This window comes from Scardinius erythrophthalmus, assembly GCF_964197995.2.
Source record: "Scardinius erythrophthalmus genome assembly, chromosome: 25".
Taxonomy (NCBI): domain Eukaryota; kingdom Metazoa; phylum Chordata; class Actinopteri; order Cypriniformes; family Leuciscidae; genus Scardinius; species Scardinius erythrophthalmus.
This window is the reverse complement of record NC_138245.1, coordinates 29,580,361-29,601,529: the sequence shown is the minus strand read 5'-3', so window position 1 is coordinate 29,601,529 and position 21,169 is coordinate 29,580,361. Positions and strand designations below refer to the sequence as shown.

Sequence of the window (21,169 nt, the reverse complement as noted above, 5' to 3'; positions counted from 1 at the left end):
ATACACTATCCTCAAACTATGCGGTGCATTAAAGACGAATAGATTCAATATTTTAATTGATTTTTTAAAAATGCACACACACACACATATATATCTGAGCTGTTGTGGCGTCAAAACACTCAAGATTTTAACAAGCAACATAGCTCTATTAATGTTAAATGTAGAAGTTGAGACTTCATTAATGCACTATCCTTTATTCTGGTACAGAAGTTTACAAAGTGCAAAGCAAGAAAACTAGGAATCTTACAGAAAGCTGCAAAAAAAAAACTATTTTACTTTAATTGCCATCTAGATAATCTATGGCCAGTCTGCATTAATTCTCTTCAAATATATTTAAGTAATTTCATTAAATATTCATATTTCTATGCATCAGGGGGAAAAAATCACATCCTAAGCCAATTAAATTAAACTCCCTTTCATATTGGCAGAGCAGCACAATTGTAAATGCAACTTTAATCAGTGCGGATCTTCACAGTCTGATGATTAGTCTTTCAAGATGAGCGGGGCTTTGACTTGGGCAGCGACGTCTGCACCCATGAGCTCCTCCACTATAGTCAAGGCAAACTCAAAGCTGGTGCCTGGCCCTCTGCTGGTGATCACGTTTCCATCCTTCTGAACTCGAGCCTCTGAATATTTATAATGATCTAGAAGAAGAACACAAAATAATTCATATGGCTAAAGATATCACCACAGTCTACAAGTACAAACTTTGTTCTCCTGCTGCAAAATACTTTGGCTGTTTGTCTGCATGAGATGCCATACTACTTTTACATTGAACATAGTTTGTAAACTGTGCACTGTATTAAGTATGCACAGAAATCCCGGATGACCAACATCATTTATAGATTATGCAGTAGCCTACATAATATTATATACATATCACAATGCAATAAACAGTTTGCCCTTACATTTCCAGTAATATGTGAACAGTGCATATTATGCATTAAGACATGGTAAAATTCCTTTCCAAACACTGACATTGTTAATTTACTTATAATTTTCCAACACTTGTCATTGTGCGGTTCCCTACAGCACCCTCTGTTGGATGTTGATCTTGTGATCTTTTCCATGACATGCCTTTCAAGTATGCACGTTTCCATCACTGACATCAATGCTTGTGAGAAAATGACTAGGTATACATAGAGGCATTACCTCCAGCCATCATCTTGTCCTTGGCACCTGGATGAGTGGTAACTGTGCTGCCATATGCAATACCGTGAGCCAAAAGTGCCGTCGGGCCTGCAACAGGTCAAAAAATGATATAAAGTTAGATAAACACTACTGTTTTCTCTTAAAAGTAGGAAATAATGAAGGAAATAATATTTTTTGTGGTGTTGCTGAAGTCTGAAAATCAGGCTGAAGTCATGATTCAGTGCCTGTGAGGGGCAAAGTGACTTTAACATGGTGTTCATCATACCACCGTCAGCCAAACATCAAAATATTATTATCCAAAATTAACCAGGTATACAATTTCCATCTAATTCTGCAATCCGCATTGGAAGAACGAACGGAAGGAAGTAAAAATAGGGTCTAAAAATAACAACAGCCGAATTTGCAGCCCTGACTGTGCACTAAGCTCATCTGAACATTAATGAAAAGAGAGCTCTTAACTATTGATTGTGCACTTTGGCAGACGCCCAGTGTGGTCTAGTGATTACACTTTCTCTGGCAGGACGTCTGCTGACCGATCTGACCCTGGCATCTACTGTTACAGGTCTTGCTTGTCAGAAGTTCAGTGCACAAAAGGAAATAAAAGACAGGCAGGTATAATAGACCTTTATGTCCCAATCACAGTCTCAAAGGCTATCAAAGCCTCACTACATGGAACATACTGCATTTGAATAGTCAAGCTTGCTTGCAAAATGTCACGACAGGGCACGTTCAGGGTTATTATCGTTAACTAAAGCTAAAACCAGAGCTGTAAAAATCCTTTTCATTACTTGAAATAAAACAACTATTAACTAAACATTAATAAAATTAAATAAATAAAAAATAAAGTTATTTTAAATTAGCTAGGTGTCAAGGCAGTATACTGTATATTGAACTTTAAGTACTATATAATATACCTAAAAACAAAAAAATAAAAAATAAAAACTTAGAATAGACATATTATAAAAAATAATATAAATGGCAAAAACAAAATCACTAAAACTTTAAATTTAAAATGGAATATATATATATATATATATATATATATATATATATATATATATATATATATATATATATATATATATATATATATATATATATATATATATATATATATATACAGTACCAGTCAAAAGTTTGGAAACGTTACTATTTTTAATGTTTTTGAAAGAAGTCTCTTACGCTCATCAAGCCTGCAGTAAAAAAAAAAAACAGTAATATTATGAAATATTATTGCAATTTAAAATAATGGTTCTCTTTTTTAATATACTTTAAAATGTAATTTATTTTTGTGATGCAAAGCTGAATTTTCATCAGCACGTACTCCAGTCTTTGGTGTCTTATGATCCTTCAGAAATCATTCTAATATGATGATTTATGATCAATGTTGGAAACAGTTGTGCTGCTTAATATTTTTTTTATAACCCGAGATACTTTTTTCAGGATTATTTGATGAATAAAAAGTTAAAAAGAACTGTATTTATTTAGAATAGAAATCTTTTGTAACAATATACACTACCGTTCAAAAGTTTGGGAACAATAACTATATATTTTTTTTAAGAAATTAGTACTTTAATTCAACAAGGATGCGTTAAATTGATAAAAGGTGATGGTAACGATTTATATTGTTAGAAATGTTTTTATTTTGAATAAATGCTGTTTTTATGAATAAATGCTGTTAACGTTTTACTCATCAATGAATCCTGAAAAAAAGTATTCCAAAAAAATATATTAAACAGCACAACTGTTTCCATCATTGATAATAACTGAGTATCAAATCATCATATTAGAATGATTTCTGAAGGATCATAAGACACCAAAGACTGGAGTACTTGCTGATGAAAATTCAGCTTTGCATCACAAAAATAAATTACATTTTAAAATATATTAAAAAAGACAACCATTATTTTAAATTGTAATAATATTTCATAATATTACTGTTTTGTTTTTGTTTTTTGTTTTTTTACTGCAGGCTTGATGAGCATAAGTGACTCCTTTCAAAAACATTAAAAATAGTAACGTTTCCAAACTTTTGACTGGTACTGTATATATATATATATAATAAAAAAATTCATTTGATATATATATATCAAATGAAAAAAAATGAAGAAAAAAAAAAAACACTGGGCAATTATGGCATTGCAACATAATATATTTTTGTTCCCAAAATATAAAATCTAAAAAAGGACGAAGAGCCTACGTGCCCGAAACGTTACCACCTATGTGTGAGTCTATCATTACATTTTTCATATTTTTGGATTAGCGGTGTGCCGATTTTTTTTCTTTTTTTTATTAATTTCCTTGTTGAGCACCCAATTTGAGCAACATATTGCTTTGCTGTGGATGTGCGTGCTTTGGATCTGATTTTATATTGTTCCCAACATATAACAATAATTTATGTGGATACGTGTGTGTGTGTGTGTGTGTGTGTGTGTGTGTGTGTGTGTGTGTGTGTGTGTGTGTGTGTGTGTGTGTGTAATATAGAAGTTTAGTTTGTCAACTATTAGGAGTACACTTGCATTCAGCATATAAAGGTTACAGAGATGGACTGAAGCTAAAAAACTTGGATGCAGATTTTAAATTAGACAGTGTAATTACCAGAGAAATTGTGTCTGCTAATTTAATCTTGACAATGTAATCATGCATTCTGAATTCCCGAATATATAGACTCCGTTTTAAAGGTATTCAACGGCACTAAAAGAAGCCGTTTCCTCTTCAGTACAGATCTCTTTAGGGACATCTGCCGTTTTCTGGGACGCCTTCCACTCTCCTGCGCTCTCTACGGCCACATGGGCTCACTGTCCTCATTCAGCACGTCCTTCACAAGCCCTTGAACAGCCGATAGCACACGTCTCGGTGTTCAATACGCTTCCAAATGAAGATGGACGTGCTTAATACTGCCAATTATTACAACTCATTATCCTCATAATTTGTATTTCAGATTTTTAGTTTTACAGATCGGCAGTCATAATTATAATCCACTGAGCTGTGAGCATCATATTGACATAGATATGTGGCACAGAAATCTTCCAGAAATTATCCAGACGGTTCAGGTGTACAAACGGGGGCAAAGGCCCTCAGGGAAATTCACACTGGAGGGAAAGGGTAATATACGACTTCTCTTCCCAACATTTTGCATAATGGAGCAGCACTGAAACAGTTGAAATAAATGATGTTAATTCAGGGAAAGGTTAATGTGCGCACAGAGGTCACGATGTGAAGATTACCTGCACAGATTGCAGCGATCAGACCCTTCCTGCCCTCCTGGTCCTTCAACACCTCTTTCACAGCAGGAGACTACAAAACACGCGCACACACACACACATAACATGCATTACTGAAATCACTGTCACACTGTCACAACACCTCTTGAATTTACATGATTATGCAATGTTTGCATTTCACAATACGTCCGCGTTTCTAACCTCGGCAGATGACTCAAAGATGTTTTGTATTTATTTGAGGGACACGGCATAATGTTATGCAAGATGTGCATGGCGTAAAACTCTCCTATGGAATCCGTTCAACTGTTAAATACACGTAATTAAAATGTATTTGTACCTCAGAAAGGTTCTGAGCTCCAAGCAAACCTCCAGGCAGAAGCACGACATCATATGGACCCTGTCAGAAAAATGACATGCATCTGCATTCGGCGAAAAACCAGGAACGTTTTCATTATCAAGATTGTTATACAGCTGATGTGCATTTGTACATGTCAAGGTTAAACTGAAAATGTTTTAAGAAAGTCTAGTTTAAATCGAGTTATAACAATTTAAATTAAATTTGAATGGTAACCAGTGGTATGGTTTTACTGGCAATGCATTATTTATCCAGTAGATGGAGACAACACTCCATTCCCCTCTATCTTCATCTTCATCTTCATCTTCATTCAGCCCAAATCAGTTCACAGAAGAATTGAGATTCAGACTGATATTGAATTCAGAAGAACAGCAGCTACTTATGATGATCTCTAGACAACTTTGAAGTTATGGGGACCAAGCTAAAGCCGAACCTGTTTGCGGGCGTCCTCCAGACTGGAGTCGGGACAGATCATGACCTCACGGCTGCATTGCACTGGCTCTTTACCCGCCAGACCTGCCACAGTAACAGCAATCTGTGTGTGAGAGATGAGGGACATATCTGTGTAATAGTTGGCATTTGACAAAATCATACATCTAAAGCCAAACCTAATTGTGAAACTTGTTTAAGATTGAATGATGTATAATTAAGAGATTTTATGTTTCAGCTTTTCTTAATCAGTATATTTTTACATTTGAAACTAATGTGAAACTTTTTTTTTTGTTATAATATAACATGCAAGTTTACAGGACTTACTTTTACAGGATATATCATTATTAAAATTGCGCGCACACACACACACACACACACACACACACACACATATGAAGAGTTCAGATGCAAAAGCCTCTAAGTGCCATCTGAAATTTTCTTTTAGAATGATCATTTTTATCAAGCTTGTATATTTAAGTTCAGTAATTTCACTTAAATGACAATTAATAGGTAATTTTCATTGCCATTTAAGTGAAATTGCTGAACTTAAATTTATGAGCTTGATAAAAAATTATCATCAATTTCAGATGGCACTTAGAGGCTTTTGCATCTGAACTCTTCATATATATATATATATATATATATATATATATATATATATATATATATATATATATATATATATATATATATACACACACAAACACACACTACACACATACTATATATACATAAATAGTGTTTAAAATGTAATTTAATCCTGTGATCAAAGCTGAATTTTCAACATCATTATGTTTAACATGCAAACTATGATACGTTTTTCCAGGATTCTTGAAAAAGTTCAAAAGAACAGCATCGTTTTTAAAAAATAGTGAAATAAATCTTTTCTAACATAACAAAAGTCTTTACTGTCACTCTTGATCAATGTAATGCATTCCTTGCATAAAGTTTCACCTTCTACCAAAAAAGAACTTATAAAATCTGATTATGTAATAATGTCACAGTCCAGCTGACTCTCTGCAAACTTTGGCATTTACACAGTGGCAGCTCAGAGTCTGGCAGCAGTGTGTGTGTGTGTGTGTGTGTGTGTGTGTGTGTGTGTGTGTGTGTGTGTGTGTGTGTGTGTGTGTGTGTGTGTGTGTGTGTGTGTGTGTGACCATAATACAGTTGCACATGAGCAACATCCATGCAAAAAAGAAACACCTGATCACTGCATTCACTTAACAAAGAACACCGCAAAAATGAAGAGCATGCATAATATATAACTAGATGCCCACAGACATGCATTCAGTGGCACTCAATATAACATGTGAGTGTGTGTGTGTGTGTGTGTGTGTGTGTGTGTGTGTGTGTGTGTGTGTGTGTGTGTGTCTGTGTGTGTTGTACAGACCCCCGCTCTGCGCATGACATCCACTGGGATCACCGTCTCCATCTCCTCCGCTCCCTTCGCCAGAATCACTAGAGCTCTTTTACCGGCCATTGCTTTGAGTCCGAGGGCCTGTGTCTGTCTGCAATGCAATATAACCCCACTCACGTATCACACATTTATTATAAAATGTGTTTCCGGGTCTAGTTCCTTGTGGGGAACTACCAGGCAAAATAAAAGTCATCTTATATTCCTCTTGAATATACAGTTAGTGCATTCATTTATTATATTCTTACGTTTAATCGTGTACTTTGTATTATTGTCAAAATAGAATCATGCGTATTAAATCACAAAGAAAAAAAAGCTTTATTTATTTTTATTTTACAATAAAAGAGTAATTATTACAAAATACTACAGACTGTGTCATTATCTGAGGGATGAAAATCAATTTTATTAGAAAAAGTCACCATAGAGATGGATGAAAATGTAGGCCCATTAACCTAAATATACCCTGTAGTGTTCACTGTCAGATATATTTTCAGTTATGGAAGGAAAACTAGAACAATAACGACAGATAGTACCTGAACAAAAGGGTTCCTTGTGTATTTTATATCTGTTTGGATCTCCTGGGAAAAAAAATATAGAGGTGGATATTCTTAACTTTTTAACAACAGGGGACTATATCCACAGTAATGTTATATTTGAAGAGTTTCACTTGGGTTAAAGGGTTAGTTCAACCACAATTTAACATTTGTCATTACTAACTCACCCTCAAGTTGTTTCAAACCTGTCTGAATTTCTTTCTTCTGCTAACCACAAAAAAATATAGCCTACTTTGTATAATGTTGGTAACCAGACAGTTTACAGCACCCAATGACTTAGTATGGGAAAAAATGCCATGAAGTCTTTGGGTGCCGTAAACCATCCCTTTAATATTTGTTTATTTATTTAAACTTAAAGTAACATAAGTAAATGTTATTTGCTTTTAAAATGGTAAAACATCACTGTTAAAAGCCAGTGCATGTATTTTTTGGAGAAATGCAGCTCTTGAGCCACTAGAGGACGCTATAGACCATTGTATTTGTAACTGCATTCAGCGTCATCATCAGCTATGTGCAACAAAAATGTTGACACCAGATGCAAATTTCCAATAATTCCAAAATAATTGTATCATGAATGTGTTGATTTTAATGAGATGTAGATGAAGGTTGGACTGCTCCAACGCCCAGTGCAAAATTATCTAAATCCTACACCCTAAAAAGACATAGGCCTAAAGGAAGTACAAGTCTCAAGCTGATACAGAAAAAGCATCTGGAGATTCCATATTTGGACCGTGATATATAACGCATCAGTCAGAAGGACACACACTGCGCAGGGTCCTGGCTGAGGCCTGTTTGTTGCGTGCCTGTGTGCAAATCCAGCAGGCAGTGGTGATTACCAGCATATGCAACTGGGATCAACTGAGCTCACCCTACATAGTAGCACTAGCTTATTTTCCCTCTTTATTTAATTATTTCCCCAGCTCTTTACCCAAGAAGTGTATAGTGTGCCTGTGCTGTAAATACAAAATGGCAATTAAAGTTGTTTGTAAAGCAGGTGACCCTGGTATCCTGAGGGATTAGGCTTTGAAACACTGGCGATGTGGAGTCTCCCGCTGAACCATCTGTGCACAATCCTCAACATACTCTCTGCTGGCAGCCGCTCGCGCTGGTTAAGATGCACTGACACATTCTCAAGACAAAAGAGAACATCCTTGAGTTTGGACTCAACACAGCTTCTGCTGTCGCCTTGTAAAACAGGCCTAGCAGAGTTATGCGTGCTTATGCTGGGTTTGGAGTTTAATTGTTCTCCCTGAAAATAAATAAGGGTTATTGTACCAAAACAGTCTTAATTTAGTGTCCATGACTACTTTCAATCTCTCTGATTTTACAGGTAAGATTTCTATATGTAAATGACATCTGTTACGACTGGCTCCTCATATACCGGTCGAGTTTTTTATGCTTTTATTCAGCAAGGACGCATTAAATTGTTCAAAAGTGACAGTAAAGACATTTATAATGTTACAAAAGATTTCTGTTTCAAATAAATGCTGTTCTTTTTAACCTTAAAAATATTATTGAATATTATATATAGGCTATATAAAAAAAATTCTTGAGCAGCAAATCAGCATCAGCAGAAGGATCATGTGACTGAAGACTGGAGTAATGCTAGCTTTGAATACAGGAATAAATTACATTTCAAAATATATTAAAATAGAAAGTTGTTATTTTAAATTGTTATAATATTTCACAATATTACTGTTTTTGATCAAATGAATGCAGCCTTGGCGAGATTTCTTTCAAATACATTAAAAAATCCAACTGACCCCAAACTTTTGAACCATATGTTTATGTTTCAATAACTATTCAAAAGTGTGTTTCAGTGATAATTTGCCAATTCTTGTTTTCAAAATATGGACTGGAGAGAAAGTTTTGAAATTCAAATTCATGTCAGAGTGATTTTATTTACAACACGACAGGCTTTTGCAACAAAACTACATTTCCCATTAGTCTCTGTGGCAGCAGGGGAAGGATGAAATACAGTCATCTAAAATATCAATTAAACACCTAATCATACTTTGCTCTTCATTATGGTGGCACTAATGCTAAAAAACGTTCTGTGTTGGTCAGCAAGTGAAAAAAGAGAGGATCAAATATTAAATTGCACAGGACAGAAACCAAAAACATATAGAGGCCATGGTGATGTCAGCAGAAAAGGAAAGTCTCTTCAGACTTTGGCATCACAAGCATATGAATCGTGCAGTAAAGTCCAAGAACACATATTTAGAAAGCAAATAGAGCCAGTTTAATGTTGACTTTTAGTTTAACGCATAATCTGTTTAAACAACTCTGCTTTTCTCTTCTCTGATTTACAACTCAACAAGCATGTCATCAGGCTGCAAAGACGCAACTTTTCAATCGAGGTTCAGGCAAGGAGCGGAAAGGAAATGTGAGCAGATTAAAACTTCCACACACAGTCTGGTTCCAGTTAGCCGTGTGTGTGGACTTCAGGAAGAAGTCGAGGAAGCTCAAAATGGTGCGTCGCTGGCACTCTCGAAAACCTCCCAGAGTCATGTCCCACAAACACACAGCTTAAGAGGAGTAATGCAAAACACATTTACTGTAGAACAAGGGATGAGAACAAGTGTGCTGGGCCTTTCATCTGGGTTTGGCAGCAAACACAGCTCTTCTGATTCCCTTCTGATATAGCGGTCTGATACGTTCCTACTCATCTGCGATGAGATCGTCTGACTGACGCAGGAGCGTAAGGGCCCTTCGTGCAATTAAAGGAACATGCTTTATTATCTGCCAGACCCTCTGCAGACTGAAGCTTTATCTAACGCTGCGCAGAGGTTCCCGCTCAAACCTCAGGGGCTTCTGGAATGTTCCCACTGGGGATTCTTTAATACTGAGGATTTTTTCTTCCTTTAAAGAAGGCAACCAACAGATGCAAGAAGTCAGGGAATCCCACAAATTCTTGTTTGTCACTGAGTAATCCTGTTACCAGCCCTGTGAATATGAAACGGTGTAAACATGAAAATAAACACTTTCTTTTTTGCCTTTTTATTTATTTATTTATTTATTCCAGAGGGGTGAGCATGCACAAGAAGACCGTGCTTCTATAGGAGACAGACCTGTGTGACATCTGCATCAGACGGTGGAGGAATACACACAATGTTAGCTTGACAAGTGCTGTACTGTATCTCAGGCTGCTAAAGTGCATGTAACTTTTCAATTGCATATCATAAGTACATATTTACATGTTCATATTTACAGGTCAAAATAGCTCACTCATTTTCCTGAACATTTTTTACTCATTGCAACCAATGCTTGGGCATCCATGCACATCCTAATGGCCCAGGTGCATGTATATACAGTACATGAGTACATATTTACATTTTCTTAACATATTTTCTCATCCCAACCTAAACACATATTTAAAAAAATATATTTATTTACTCAATGCAACCATAATGATTGTGTACTGGCTGGTTACCAGGGCATTTCTGCACAAATGGTTTTCTGGTGTTCTGGCTCGATTTGAGGAATCATGCATAACACAAATGCTTCAAAGTTAAAAAATGTAATATTAAACCATTTTTAATCCTATAGGCTTTTCATTTAAGGATGTTGAGGTCTGCACAGACACCAGACAATAAAATGTGATTTGGTAACATTTTTACGCACAAATGTTACATCATTACTTCTTGAGGTATATGTCATTGATTTTTTTTATTAGTGATGATTGACTTACAAACACTGCAAACTTTTCTGTCATATCTACCAGGTGAATGATTAAATTTGCAGTAATCATAATGAACAATCCAGATATTGTCAGTCTAAAAGAATTTGACTAATTTGTGACATTGTGACAAATTCATTGCCATTTACCGTTAAGAGCTTTGAGTCCAAGTAAGTTCAGATAAAGTGCATTGCATTGCATTAAAACGTGGCATCACAGTTGTCAGTTGTCCGTCCCATGCATATATGTTAATATGTCTTTCTGACACACACACACACACGACATGATTTCAAATGCATGTGCTGCTCCCAGGCCATGGGTGCACGGAGATACGTGCGCGGCCTGTAGACTGTAATACTCCCGGTGGGATTTGAAGGTTCCACTCTCCTTTTGCTTTCATTAGCTCATAATAACACACAGGGCCTATCTTCAAACACAGCACGCTGATGACATGCAGACCTGAAGCAGGGCCCTATATGGGGGCCAGCGCTCCGAGGTGGGTGTAACAAATACGGGGATTATTAGAGTGTGGAGCGGCTGACGCTGGTGCCCACCAGCTGAGCCCATCCTCGGCTTATCTTCACAAACGTGGCCCTCCGGTTCAGACAGCTTGAGGTGTAGAATATGCCAGGGCTTTTGCTTGAGCACCTATTTAATGATTTTCTATTGATTTTTAGGGGCAATAGTGAGTGGGATAATCCACAGCTACGGGGAGAACATGCCACTAATTGCACAAGAGTACATATCTATAAGTCGCCAGGAACGTTTCTGTGATTTGTCACTTCATTAAAAAAGTTTTATTGAAAAATTTACAGCTAGGGAAATGCAAATGAGATCTTTTTTTAATGTCTTAATCGTTTCTCTAGTGAAATTTAAAATTTGGCTTCAGTTTGGCCTCCTGAGAAAAACACCTGATCTCTTCTCTGGAGTCTCGAAAAGAGCTCAGATAAACTCAGTATGACATGAGATCTCAATACAAACAGCAAATTCTTCAGACTTCACTATCTGAGCTTTTCCATCCACGTCAATAAGCTAAAACGTTCATTGCTATTGATCACACTTCTAAGACATTGTTGAGAATATCATATTTAACTTTTGTGGCTCATATGATACAGGAGGAGAATATGAAACTCAGCTTAGCTTTATTCAGAGGCCAAAACTGAGCAAAAATATGCAATTTGGTGCTTATGCTGATATTAATATGGCCAAAAAGTAAGATGAAATTCTGATCGCTTGTAATGTAGCCTACTGTAACTCAATGAAATGTGTATGGCAGTGTAACAGACTGCTAACATAAAATGCATATAAATATGAGGTGCTATCCCTCAGTTTCACAGGCAAGGTTTAAGCCTAGTCTCAAGCAGACTAAAATGCATGTTTAACTGAAAGTAACACTGGCATATCTTAAAATATGTCACTGCCATTGTTTTGTCGCAAGATGCACACCAGTAATGTTTTCTAAGGTACAATTATAAAAGCTACTTAAATGTCCTAATTGAACTAAGTCCTAATCCTGGTTTATTAATACCAGACCCATTTATAGTCAGGAGGCCAAAACTGATATTAAAACTTTGTCGGACACTATCCAGTATTAATATTTAACCCCTCAACATGTGTTCTAGCCAGGTTGTCAGCTTAGAAAATGTTGTTGTTTTTTTGTCCATTTTAACACTATATTCTTAAAAATGGTAAAAGCAGATTTTTTTTCCAAAGTGCTTAAATTTTCTTCCATGTTACCTACTGTTATTTTGGGCAAATGTGCAATATAATCCCACTTATGTGCAAGCATGATCATTAAAAAATAATAATCAATAAATACCACAAGAGTATCTTGCACTGTTGTGTCAGCACAGCTGTGATTTTTATATTGTGATATTTTCCCAATATTATATCTTAGCAAGATTATATTTAACCCTCCTGTTATGAGTAAATTTCAGCAGTTTTTGTGTGAGGTCAAAATGCCCCCAAACATCACCGATTGGGTAAAAATGTAACACGAGATGTGCATGTTTATGAATTCTTCTAATAAATACAATTAGCATATTGGGGTCTGTAGTTTTATTGTGGGGGCAAAACATACAATGCAATGCAATACAATGGTTGAGATTCAAAGCAAAAAGACACTTCAACCTGAAAGGGGGATGTTTTTACAATTAAAGGCTTCACGGTTTGAGTTCTGTCATGTTGTGCTGTGGTGCTCGTGTGGGTGATGCAGGTTCGAGTCTGGTGTGCGTTGTTTTCCGATCCAGAATTTCCTGATCATTTCCTGCCAACAATCCACTCTCTAAACAATAAAAATGGCACGAGGTCAAAAATAAAGACGCAGCCGTCGATGTGCTTGGGACGGGTTGGAGACAGCTGTGTGCGGGATGTGGCAGGTGAGGCGAGCAGCTGTGTCCTGAAACCAAGTGTGTGACAGATCATGACATCACCCTCCCACACACAGACGCCCATCACACGGTAGCTGTCTTCAGCCATGTAACATGCTGGCTCCTCTTGCTTTATGTTGTGCTAAGACTGATATAATTTGCTGTAAAACTCCCAACCTAAACACATATGGTGTGTATCAGCGGCCGCCCTCAACGTGGCATTTCTTTCAGACTAAAATCTGTTGCCGTTTTCTTTCAGTCACGCTGATCTGATGGGGTGAGATACGAGAGGATGGACAGAAATCATTCTGTTAATACTGGGCTATATTTACATGTTCATTCACAGCTGATTATATGGCGGAGAGACCTAGTTTCCTCCACTTGTTTATCCTAAAATATAACCGTTGCTGTGGTTTAAGGCCTATATGTACAGTCAAAAATAAATAGATAGGTTAAAAAAAAACTTTATTTAGATCAGTGGTTCATATTCTTTTTGACTCAAAGGCCACTCTTCATAAAGAAAGCTTATTATTTTCAAACTTTTTTGTTGATAGACTGTACCGAATTAATAACACAGCTAGTTATTTACATATTAAATTAATAAACCATGTTTAATTTTGTGATCAGAAGTTATGCTCTGTATTACAGAATTGTATGTTCTTCAATAAAAACAGCATTTCAATATTTGTTAATATTTAATGATTTTTTTTTTTTATCACCATGGTTTATAAGCCTTGGTATAAATATTGTAATGTGACACCATTACTGTACCATGGTACACCAAATTATTTTTTTTCCCATTTAAATTCAATGCACTATATAAAAAAGGGCATTTGCACAGATTTTCATATTGCACCATATTGTCACCACAATAAACATTTAATTAAACAGTATGTTTCTAAAATCCTCATCTTTTATCCTCTAATTCTAATCCAAATGCATTCAACTGAGTTGTAATGTATGTAGGTCTATAATTAACGCTTCAGGGCTAAAACTTAACTTTAGGCCTGGGGTATTAAATATTCCCTCGATCACATACATATGCACACACAATATAGCTGATATCTTAATTATGTCTTCAAAAAGTAGAAAAGAAGAAAGAAAACCGACTCTATATTTGGATTTCCACTTTAAAGACACGGACGATGCAAGTCCTCGATTGGAAATGTTCAATGCGGCGACAGAAGCCGGCTCACTGTCTCGAGCAGATAAGAGAACTGAACCATCAGAACTATAAAAAATAAACTCAGATGATCAGTGTCCTCCTCAAGCACGCAGTGGGAGTGGATCAGAAACAAATGGAAGTCTTTGAATCTCGCTCTCTTTAATATCTCCCGCACTGTAACATCAGTAAGGTGACATTTCAGCGGCGCCATCAAGATCCAACACCGGCCCCGACGCTTCAGAAATCAATTCTCCGTGCATAATAGCCTGTGTGTATGACATGAATCAGGCCAGACCAGCCCTCTTCTCCACCCTCCTTTAAAGAGGAGGACATCATTTATTCTGAAAAAAAGAAAAGGGTCTGATAAGGCAGAAAGCAGGGAACTATATGGTAAAGAGTGGACAGATATCAAAATTCTTTCTTTACCTTCCTTAACATAAAAAATAAGTGCAAGTACTGTAAAACAAAGTGCAACCCAATCTATTTCCAATAAATCACAATTTGTTTGGATTTATGTTTTTGAAAAAAGTATTTTTTGCTCACCAAGGCTGCATTTATTTGATCAGTTAAAACAGCAATATTGTGAAATATTATTACAATTTAAAATAACAGTTTTCTATTTGAATGTACTGTAAAATGTAATTTATTCCCGTGATGAAAGCTGAATATTCAGCATCATTACTCCAGTCTTCAGAGTCACATGATCCTTCAGAAATCAATTCAGAGATTTGCTGCTAAAGAAACATTTCTGATTATTATTAATGTAGAAAACAGTAGAAAAAAGTTCAAAAGAACAGCATTTATTTGAAATATTTTTCTTTACTGTATGTCTTTATACTGTCATCTATTTTTTAACCATCCTTGATGAATAAAATTATTAATTTATTTTATAAAATCTTCCTAACCCCTGCTTTTGAATGGTGGCACTTATAAGAGTGTACAGGTTAATATAAGGTAACTACATGGATTAAGGTTAGGTTTATGGGTAGGTTCAGGGTTATTATTACCAAGTTATTAATAATAAGTATAGTACATGTATGTACATGGACTGTAAAATAAAATCTTTAAAGATCTGAAGTATTTTGATCGTCCACTTTAAACATTCTTAGAGTTAGTTGACGTGCTGTGCTTTCTAAATGCTTTCTTACATGTCATATGATTTTTATACGGTTGACTTGCTGGTCAGGTGAATTATGTCAAGGAGCGAGGAATACCAACCATCTACCAGCGGCATGTTTAACAAACAGAGCCACTCTTCCTCCTTATTTCCATCTGTATACTATCGCAGGGCTGTCAGCACACGGATTGGCCTGCGGTTCAGCGGATGAAAGGGGAAAGATCCTGTTGAGTGAATAATCTCGGCAGTTTACAGAGAGAGGAGCTGGTGTCAGCTTGACAGAGTCTGGGTTGCACACAGGTTTGAGGATTCACACACAATCCCGTCGTCTCTTTAAGTTTGGACGGGGGAATGTGAAATCAATGGTACATCCATGTCAGAGATTGTTTGTGTGGGACTCACTGGCTCAGAAATGGAATAAAACTCACATTTTTCGGAGGGTTGAACTTGCTTTTTTTTTTTTTTTTTTAGTACAAACTTGCATGGATCTCTGTATTGATTTGACATTTATGAAGTTTAACAGCCTCTGATGTCAAAGAACTATAGGTTTACTAAAGGAATGCAAAACAACAAATATTAGTTTAAAATACTATTTTAAGGGATTGCACAGTGAATTTGCAACACTTTTCAGAAAACATTTATTTTTTTGGAAATCAAGCCATTTTAAAATATATTAATTTAAAGAGTCTCAAATCAAAATCCCAATTTCAAGCATAAGTAGCATTAATAATGACTCATTATTAGACAAACTAATTAGGGTGAGATTCGTTGATTGACCTGCAGGTGGCACTATTACGAAATGTCAAGTTTAAAATCTAAGGGATAATTAAATGAGTAACATTTTAAGATTGCATTTGTGCTAACAATAAGCTTGGCTTTCACTTCAGGACAACAATTAACAATATGATTTGATGTTAACATGATGCTGAGCTAACAATGTGATACTGTAATATAAAAATACAGTCCACTTGAATTAGACTAAACTTTCTATTGATAGCATAACCATACGGAAACCTTGAATAAATAAATAAATATTAGGCCTAATAAAAATAATATAATTCTAAAATATAAATCAATTATATTAAATCAATTATTGCAAGATTTCTTGACAAGCAGCGCCTCAAACGGCCTCTGTTTATAATGAAACTTCTCCGTTAGACACGCCTGTCACACGTATTGCGCAATGATCTGCGTGTTGTAAGTCTATTGACACCCTGGTGTGTGAAAGCAGAGTTCTAGAAGAGCTCAGAGCATCTCTCTCTCTCTCAGTAGGGTAGCAGTTTAAGCTTGGCTTCTCATAGCCTGCCTCCACTTCATATGCAAAGGAGAGAGAAAAGCGCTACAGTCTTTGGCTAAAGCACTTTCCTCTTCATATAACCTAAAGTGACAACAGCGGCAGGATCCGGGCCAAGTGCGTGGTGCCACTCGCTGATGGATAATGCATTTAGCCTCCTCTGTGGCCTTGATTGTGCGCATTATCCAACAGGCGGCAAAACAAATGTTACTTTTCATTCTGTTTTACATAGTGGGAAAACACAAGTCTTTTAAGTGGCCTCTCTCTCTCTTTCTCTTTCTTTCCGTGCGTCTGTCTATCTGTTCACAGAGAGGTGAATGAACAGAGGAGATTAAACCTGGTAAACATAGACAAACTGAGCTACTTCTGAATATACTGGCCCTAAAATGTGTTTGGACATTATGCGCCAGAGAAACAAGAATTTTTGTGTTTGAACTTTCATTTTTGCAGTAGCTTTGTATATTTCTATGGCATCAAAGTGAGTAATTAACTTAGTAGATTTTCTAAGTTATCATGAGCACTGTCATGTTTGAAGCGGATGTCATAACAAATGTCAGTAGATTGGGAAGATTTTAAAACAAGTGATTCATTCATAAATCCGTAAGATCTTACTTTCATGCAGTGGAAATACAAACAGGAAGACACAGGGAGCACAGCGCTGAAAAGGGGCGGGGCTACATAAGGCCTACATATAAAACTATTTAAAACATTTTTGTTAATTCAAATAAAGTTGAAATAAAATCTAATAAAATATAGGTATTAGATGAAAAACAAACTAAACAAAAATAGAAATAATTTTAAGGGGCCGTTACACATCACTATTTTCTATGGAAGCTTGTTTCCGCCACAGAATAAAACATTTAAAAGATAACTGCGACTTTTTATCTCACAATTGCGTGTTATAAAGTCAGAATTGTGAGATATAAAGTCAGAATTGCGTGAAATAGAGTCGCAATTGCGTGTTATAAAGTCAGAATTGCGAGATATAAATTCAGAATTGTGTTATAAAGTCAGAATTATGACTTTATATCTCCCAATTGCGACTTTATTTCTCAGAATTGCGACTTTATATCCCGCAATTGCGACTTTATATCTCGCAATTGCGACTTTATTTCTCAGAATTGCGACTTTATATCTCGCAATTGCGACTTTATTTCTCAGAATTGCGACTTTATTTCTCACAATTCTGACTTCATATCTTGCAATTCTGAGAAAAAAAGTCACAATTCTGACTTGATATATCGCAATTGTGAGAAAAAAAGTCAGAATTGTGAGATAAAAAGTCGCAATTATTATTATTTATTTATTATTCAATGGCGGAAACAAGCTTCCATAATTTTCAACTAAAAACAGAAAACTTTTTGGCCATTCATTTACACAGCAATGGCGTTTTGGGGGCCTGAAAACGCAAACTTTTAAAAACGGGATTCGAAGTGCAAGCTTTTAAAAACGATACCGTTATCGTATCCGTGTAAACTACAAAAACATGAATTTGTGAAAAAAATTACGTCATGTGTATGCGTGTTACATGTTCAGTCTATAGGCGTGTAGTGTTTCTTTACAAAATGACATCGCCATCTACTGGCCTGGCAGCAGAATACAGCGTTTTTAGTCATTTTCGTGGATCTGTGTGAACAGGGATCCTTTTGACAACGCAAATGAAAAACGTTTACGTTTTTAGTACATTGTTGACGTGTAAGAGTACCCTAAAAACCATACCATTATCGTCTCCGTGTTAATTATTTGCATTGTCGTCTGTACAAGTAACTTTCCAAAAACAAAAAAGAGAGATTTTTAGTGGCTTATATTTTTGTCATGTAAATGCACCCTTAAATGGAGCTAAAACTAAAACTGAAATAAAAAATAAATTAAACAAAAAACTTTATATTTAAAAAAAGAAAGCTAATTCAAAATATTAATAAAACTATAAATAATACTAAAACGATTTAAGCTGCTCTTAAAATCATGAATGTTATTGCATTATTAGATAACAAAATATTAAACAAAGTGTTCTATATTTTTCTTTTTATTATTTGATCATTTCAAACCTTTATTGTATTGCTTTAAGTCATGAACCAGAAGTTACGATTGTCTTTCTTCCCTATTGTGACGCATATCTGAGTTAAACAGCTTCTCAAATGAGGAGAAATGAAGGGCGGGACTTGATTTTGTCAATGGGGAATTGATTGGATGGTTGTGGTTTGCTATTGGTGGATCTGATGTGAGTGAGTTGCCCCCGCCCACATCATCAGAGAAGGGATGTCACTGCAAGAGGCAGGGGAAGTTATTTTGATTAAAGATTACGACATGAAAAAGAATTTGTACTGCAATATTCCATAAAGACATTTGATTTGAAAATTTTGTATCTAATGCAATGAAAATCAGATAGTTTTAAGTCTGAGTTTAATGGCAAAATTCCTTTTTGGCCACCATACACTATCCGTATATGTCTTTGATCTAATGTGATGGATCATTCCGGGACAGAACGCCCCTCACCAGTGGCTTTCCACACGCAGGACGTCCCGCCCTCGGAGCGTCTCTTATTAAATAAGCACCGCTGAAGGCCTGCAGGTAGCTCCCAGGACCACGCCAATTTAGGGCCTGTTTGGTTTGAGTCTTTTTTATTAGAGTGGATCGAGACTTAAGCTCCATAACGGTGCCGTAGTGATTCTCCCAGACAGAGGCCCCCGTTCCCCCGCACAACAGACCCTCGACCAGCCCATATCAAAACACTGGCCCCTTTCAATCCCACAGCCAGAGCTCTCTGTCTCTCCCGCCTTTATCCCACAATAGGAGTCCACTATCTTGGAATTCAGTCATTTCCTTTATTAATAAATGCGTTTAGACATTTTTGTGATTGCTGAACCAATAGATCTTCATTTTCTGAATTAAAAGTGGAGGTGTTTGCCTATGCAAGGGTGTTCTGGGTGGCCTCTAGTCTCTATTATATTCTCTCCTTACGTTTATCATGTAAAGATGATCTAAAAGTCTAGGGTTGGTAAGATTGTTTAATGTTTTTATTGTCTTCTGCTCACCAAAGCTGCATTTATATGATCAAAAATACAGTAAAAACTGCAATATTTTGAAATAGTACTACTATTAAAATAACACTTTTCTATTATATATTTTAAAATGTAATTTATTCCTGTGATCAAAGCTGAATTTTCAGCATCATTACTCCAGTCTTCAGTGTCACATGATCCTTCAGAAATACTTTAATAGAATGAAACATTTCTGATCATTATCAATGTTGAATCAGTTGTACTGCTTCATATTTTTTAAGGAAACTGATACATTCTATTTGCAGGATTTTTTTGATGAACAGAATGTTCAAAAGAACAGCATTTATTTGAATTAGAAATTAGAAAACATTATAAATTCCAAATACTTTGATCAATTTAATGAATCCTTGCTGCATAAAATTAATTACTTACTATACATATATATACTTATACATGCAAAAAGCATCATTCATTTCTGTAGCACAAACTTGCTAACTATGAGAAATAATAACAGTGATTCTTGATTTAGCACTAATAATTATTACCACACACACACACACACACACACACACACAAGAATGTGCAATAACATGCCTATGATTCGGGCCATGGGAGCTCATTGGGAGCGGGCGGCGTTCCAGAAAGATCTGTGTGGCCGCCCACTTCTTACATCACCGTGCCATTCTCATCACACTCACTAATGCTCTCAGCTGCCCCTCTATGACATCATTTCCTGCCCCAGCTGGGTCTGCGCGGTGACATAAACCTACAGCAAAACTTCCATCTCTCGTATAGCTTTGGATCAGGCTTTTATGGCAGGAACGGCGGACAGGCACAAGGGTTGTGGGAAAACACAACATGCCACGGATGAAGAAAGTAGGAAACTGAAAGATCCAGCTGTTAGATTTAAAACATCATGGGAAAATGCTTGTTCTCTTCGCTTCTCATGTCAATGTAATTTTACAGATTCCAAACAAAAATACATTTCAGATTTATAGAATCAGTTCCTGTTTATATCATGAGGTGTGACATCAAAAGTTCATTTCATACTCCAAAACAAATAGGGCACTGAAAAACAAATCTAAAACAATATATTTTTTGGCATCAAAAATTTATTATATATAGGCCTACTCTAATGCTCAACATGTTTTTGAAAGTCTGCTCACCAAAAATATATATATTTTTTAATATAAATTGAATTTATTATTAACTTATTACTCCAATCTTCAATGTCTTTATTATTATTTTTTTTTTCTGAGATTGAAATGTAGTGTAAATTCATTATTGGATCCATTTCAATTTGCCTATATGGTGGGAAGAGTGACTGTTGATGCTGTTAACACTTTTAGCTCTTTATTGGTTGTGTGTGCATATGTGTATGTATGTATATGTTATGTATTAATGCAGCTTTG

The 21,169-nt window shown here is 35.8% G+C and overlaps 1 protein-coding gene across 1 annotated transcript; it reads right to left on the bottom strand.

Moving 5' to 3' along the window:
- Positions 1–178: 178 nt before the first annotated feature.
- park7 (parkinson protein 7) lies at positions 179–6,749 on the bottom strand. Its single transcript, XM_081357519.1, has 6 exons — positions 6,554–6,749; positions 5,165–5,266; positions 4,714–4,773; positions 4,380–4,449; positions 1,153–1,239; positions 179–644 (listed from the first exon to the last, which is right to left on the bottom strand). Exons 1-6 carry the CDS (start codon positions 6,641–6,643, stop codon positions 484–486), a joined length of 570 nt encoding a protein of 189 aa, XP_081213645.1. The 5' UTR covers positions 6,644–6,749; the 3' UTR covers positions 179–483.
- Positions 6,750–21,169: the final 14,420 nt, after the last annotated feature.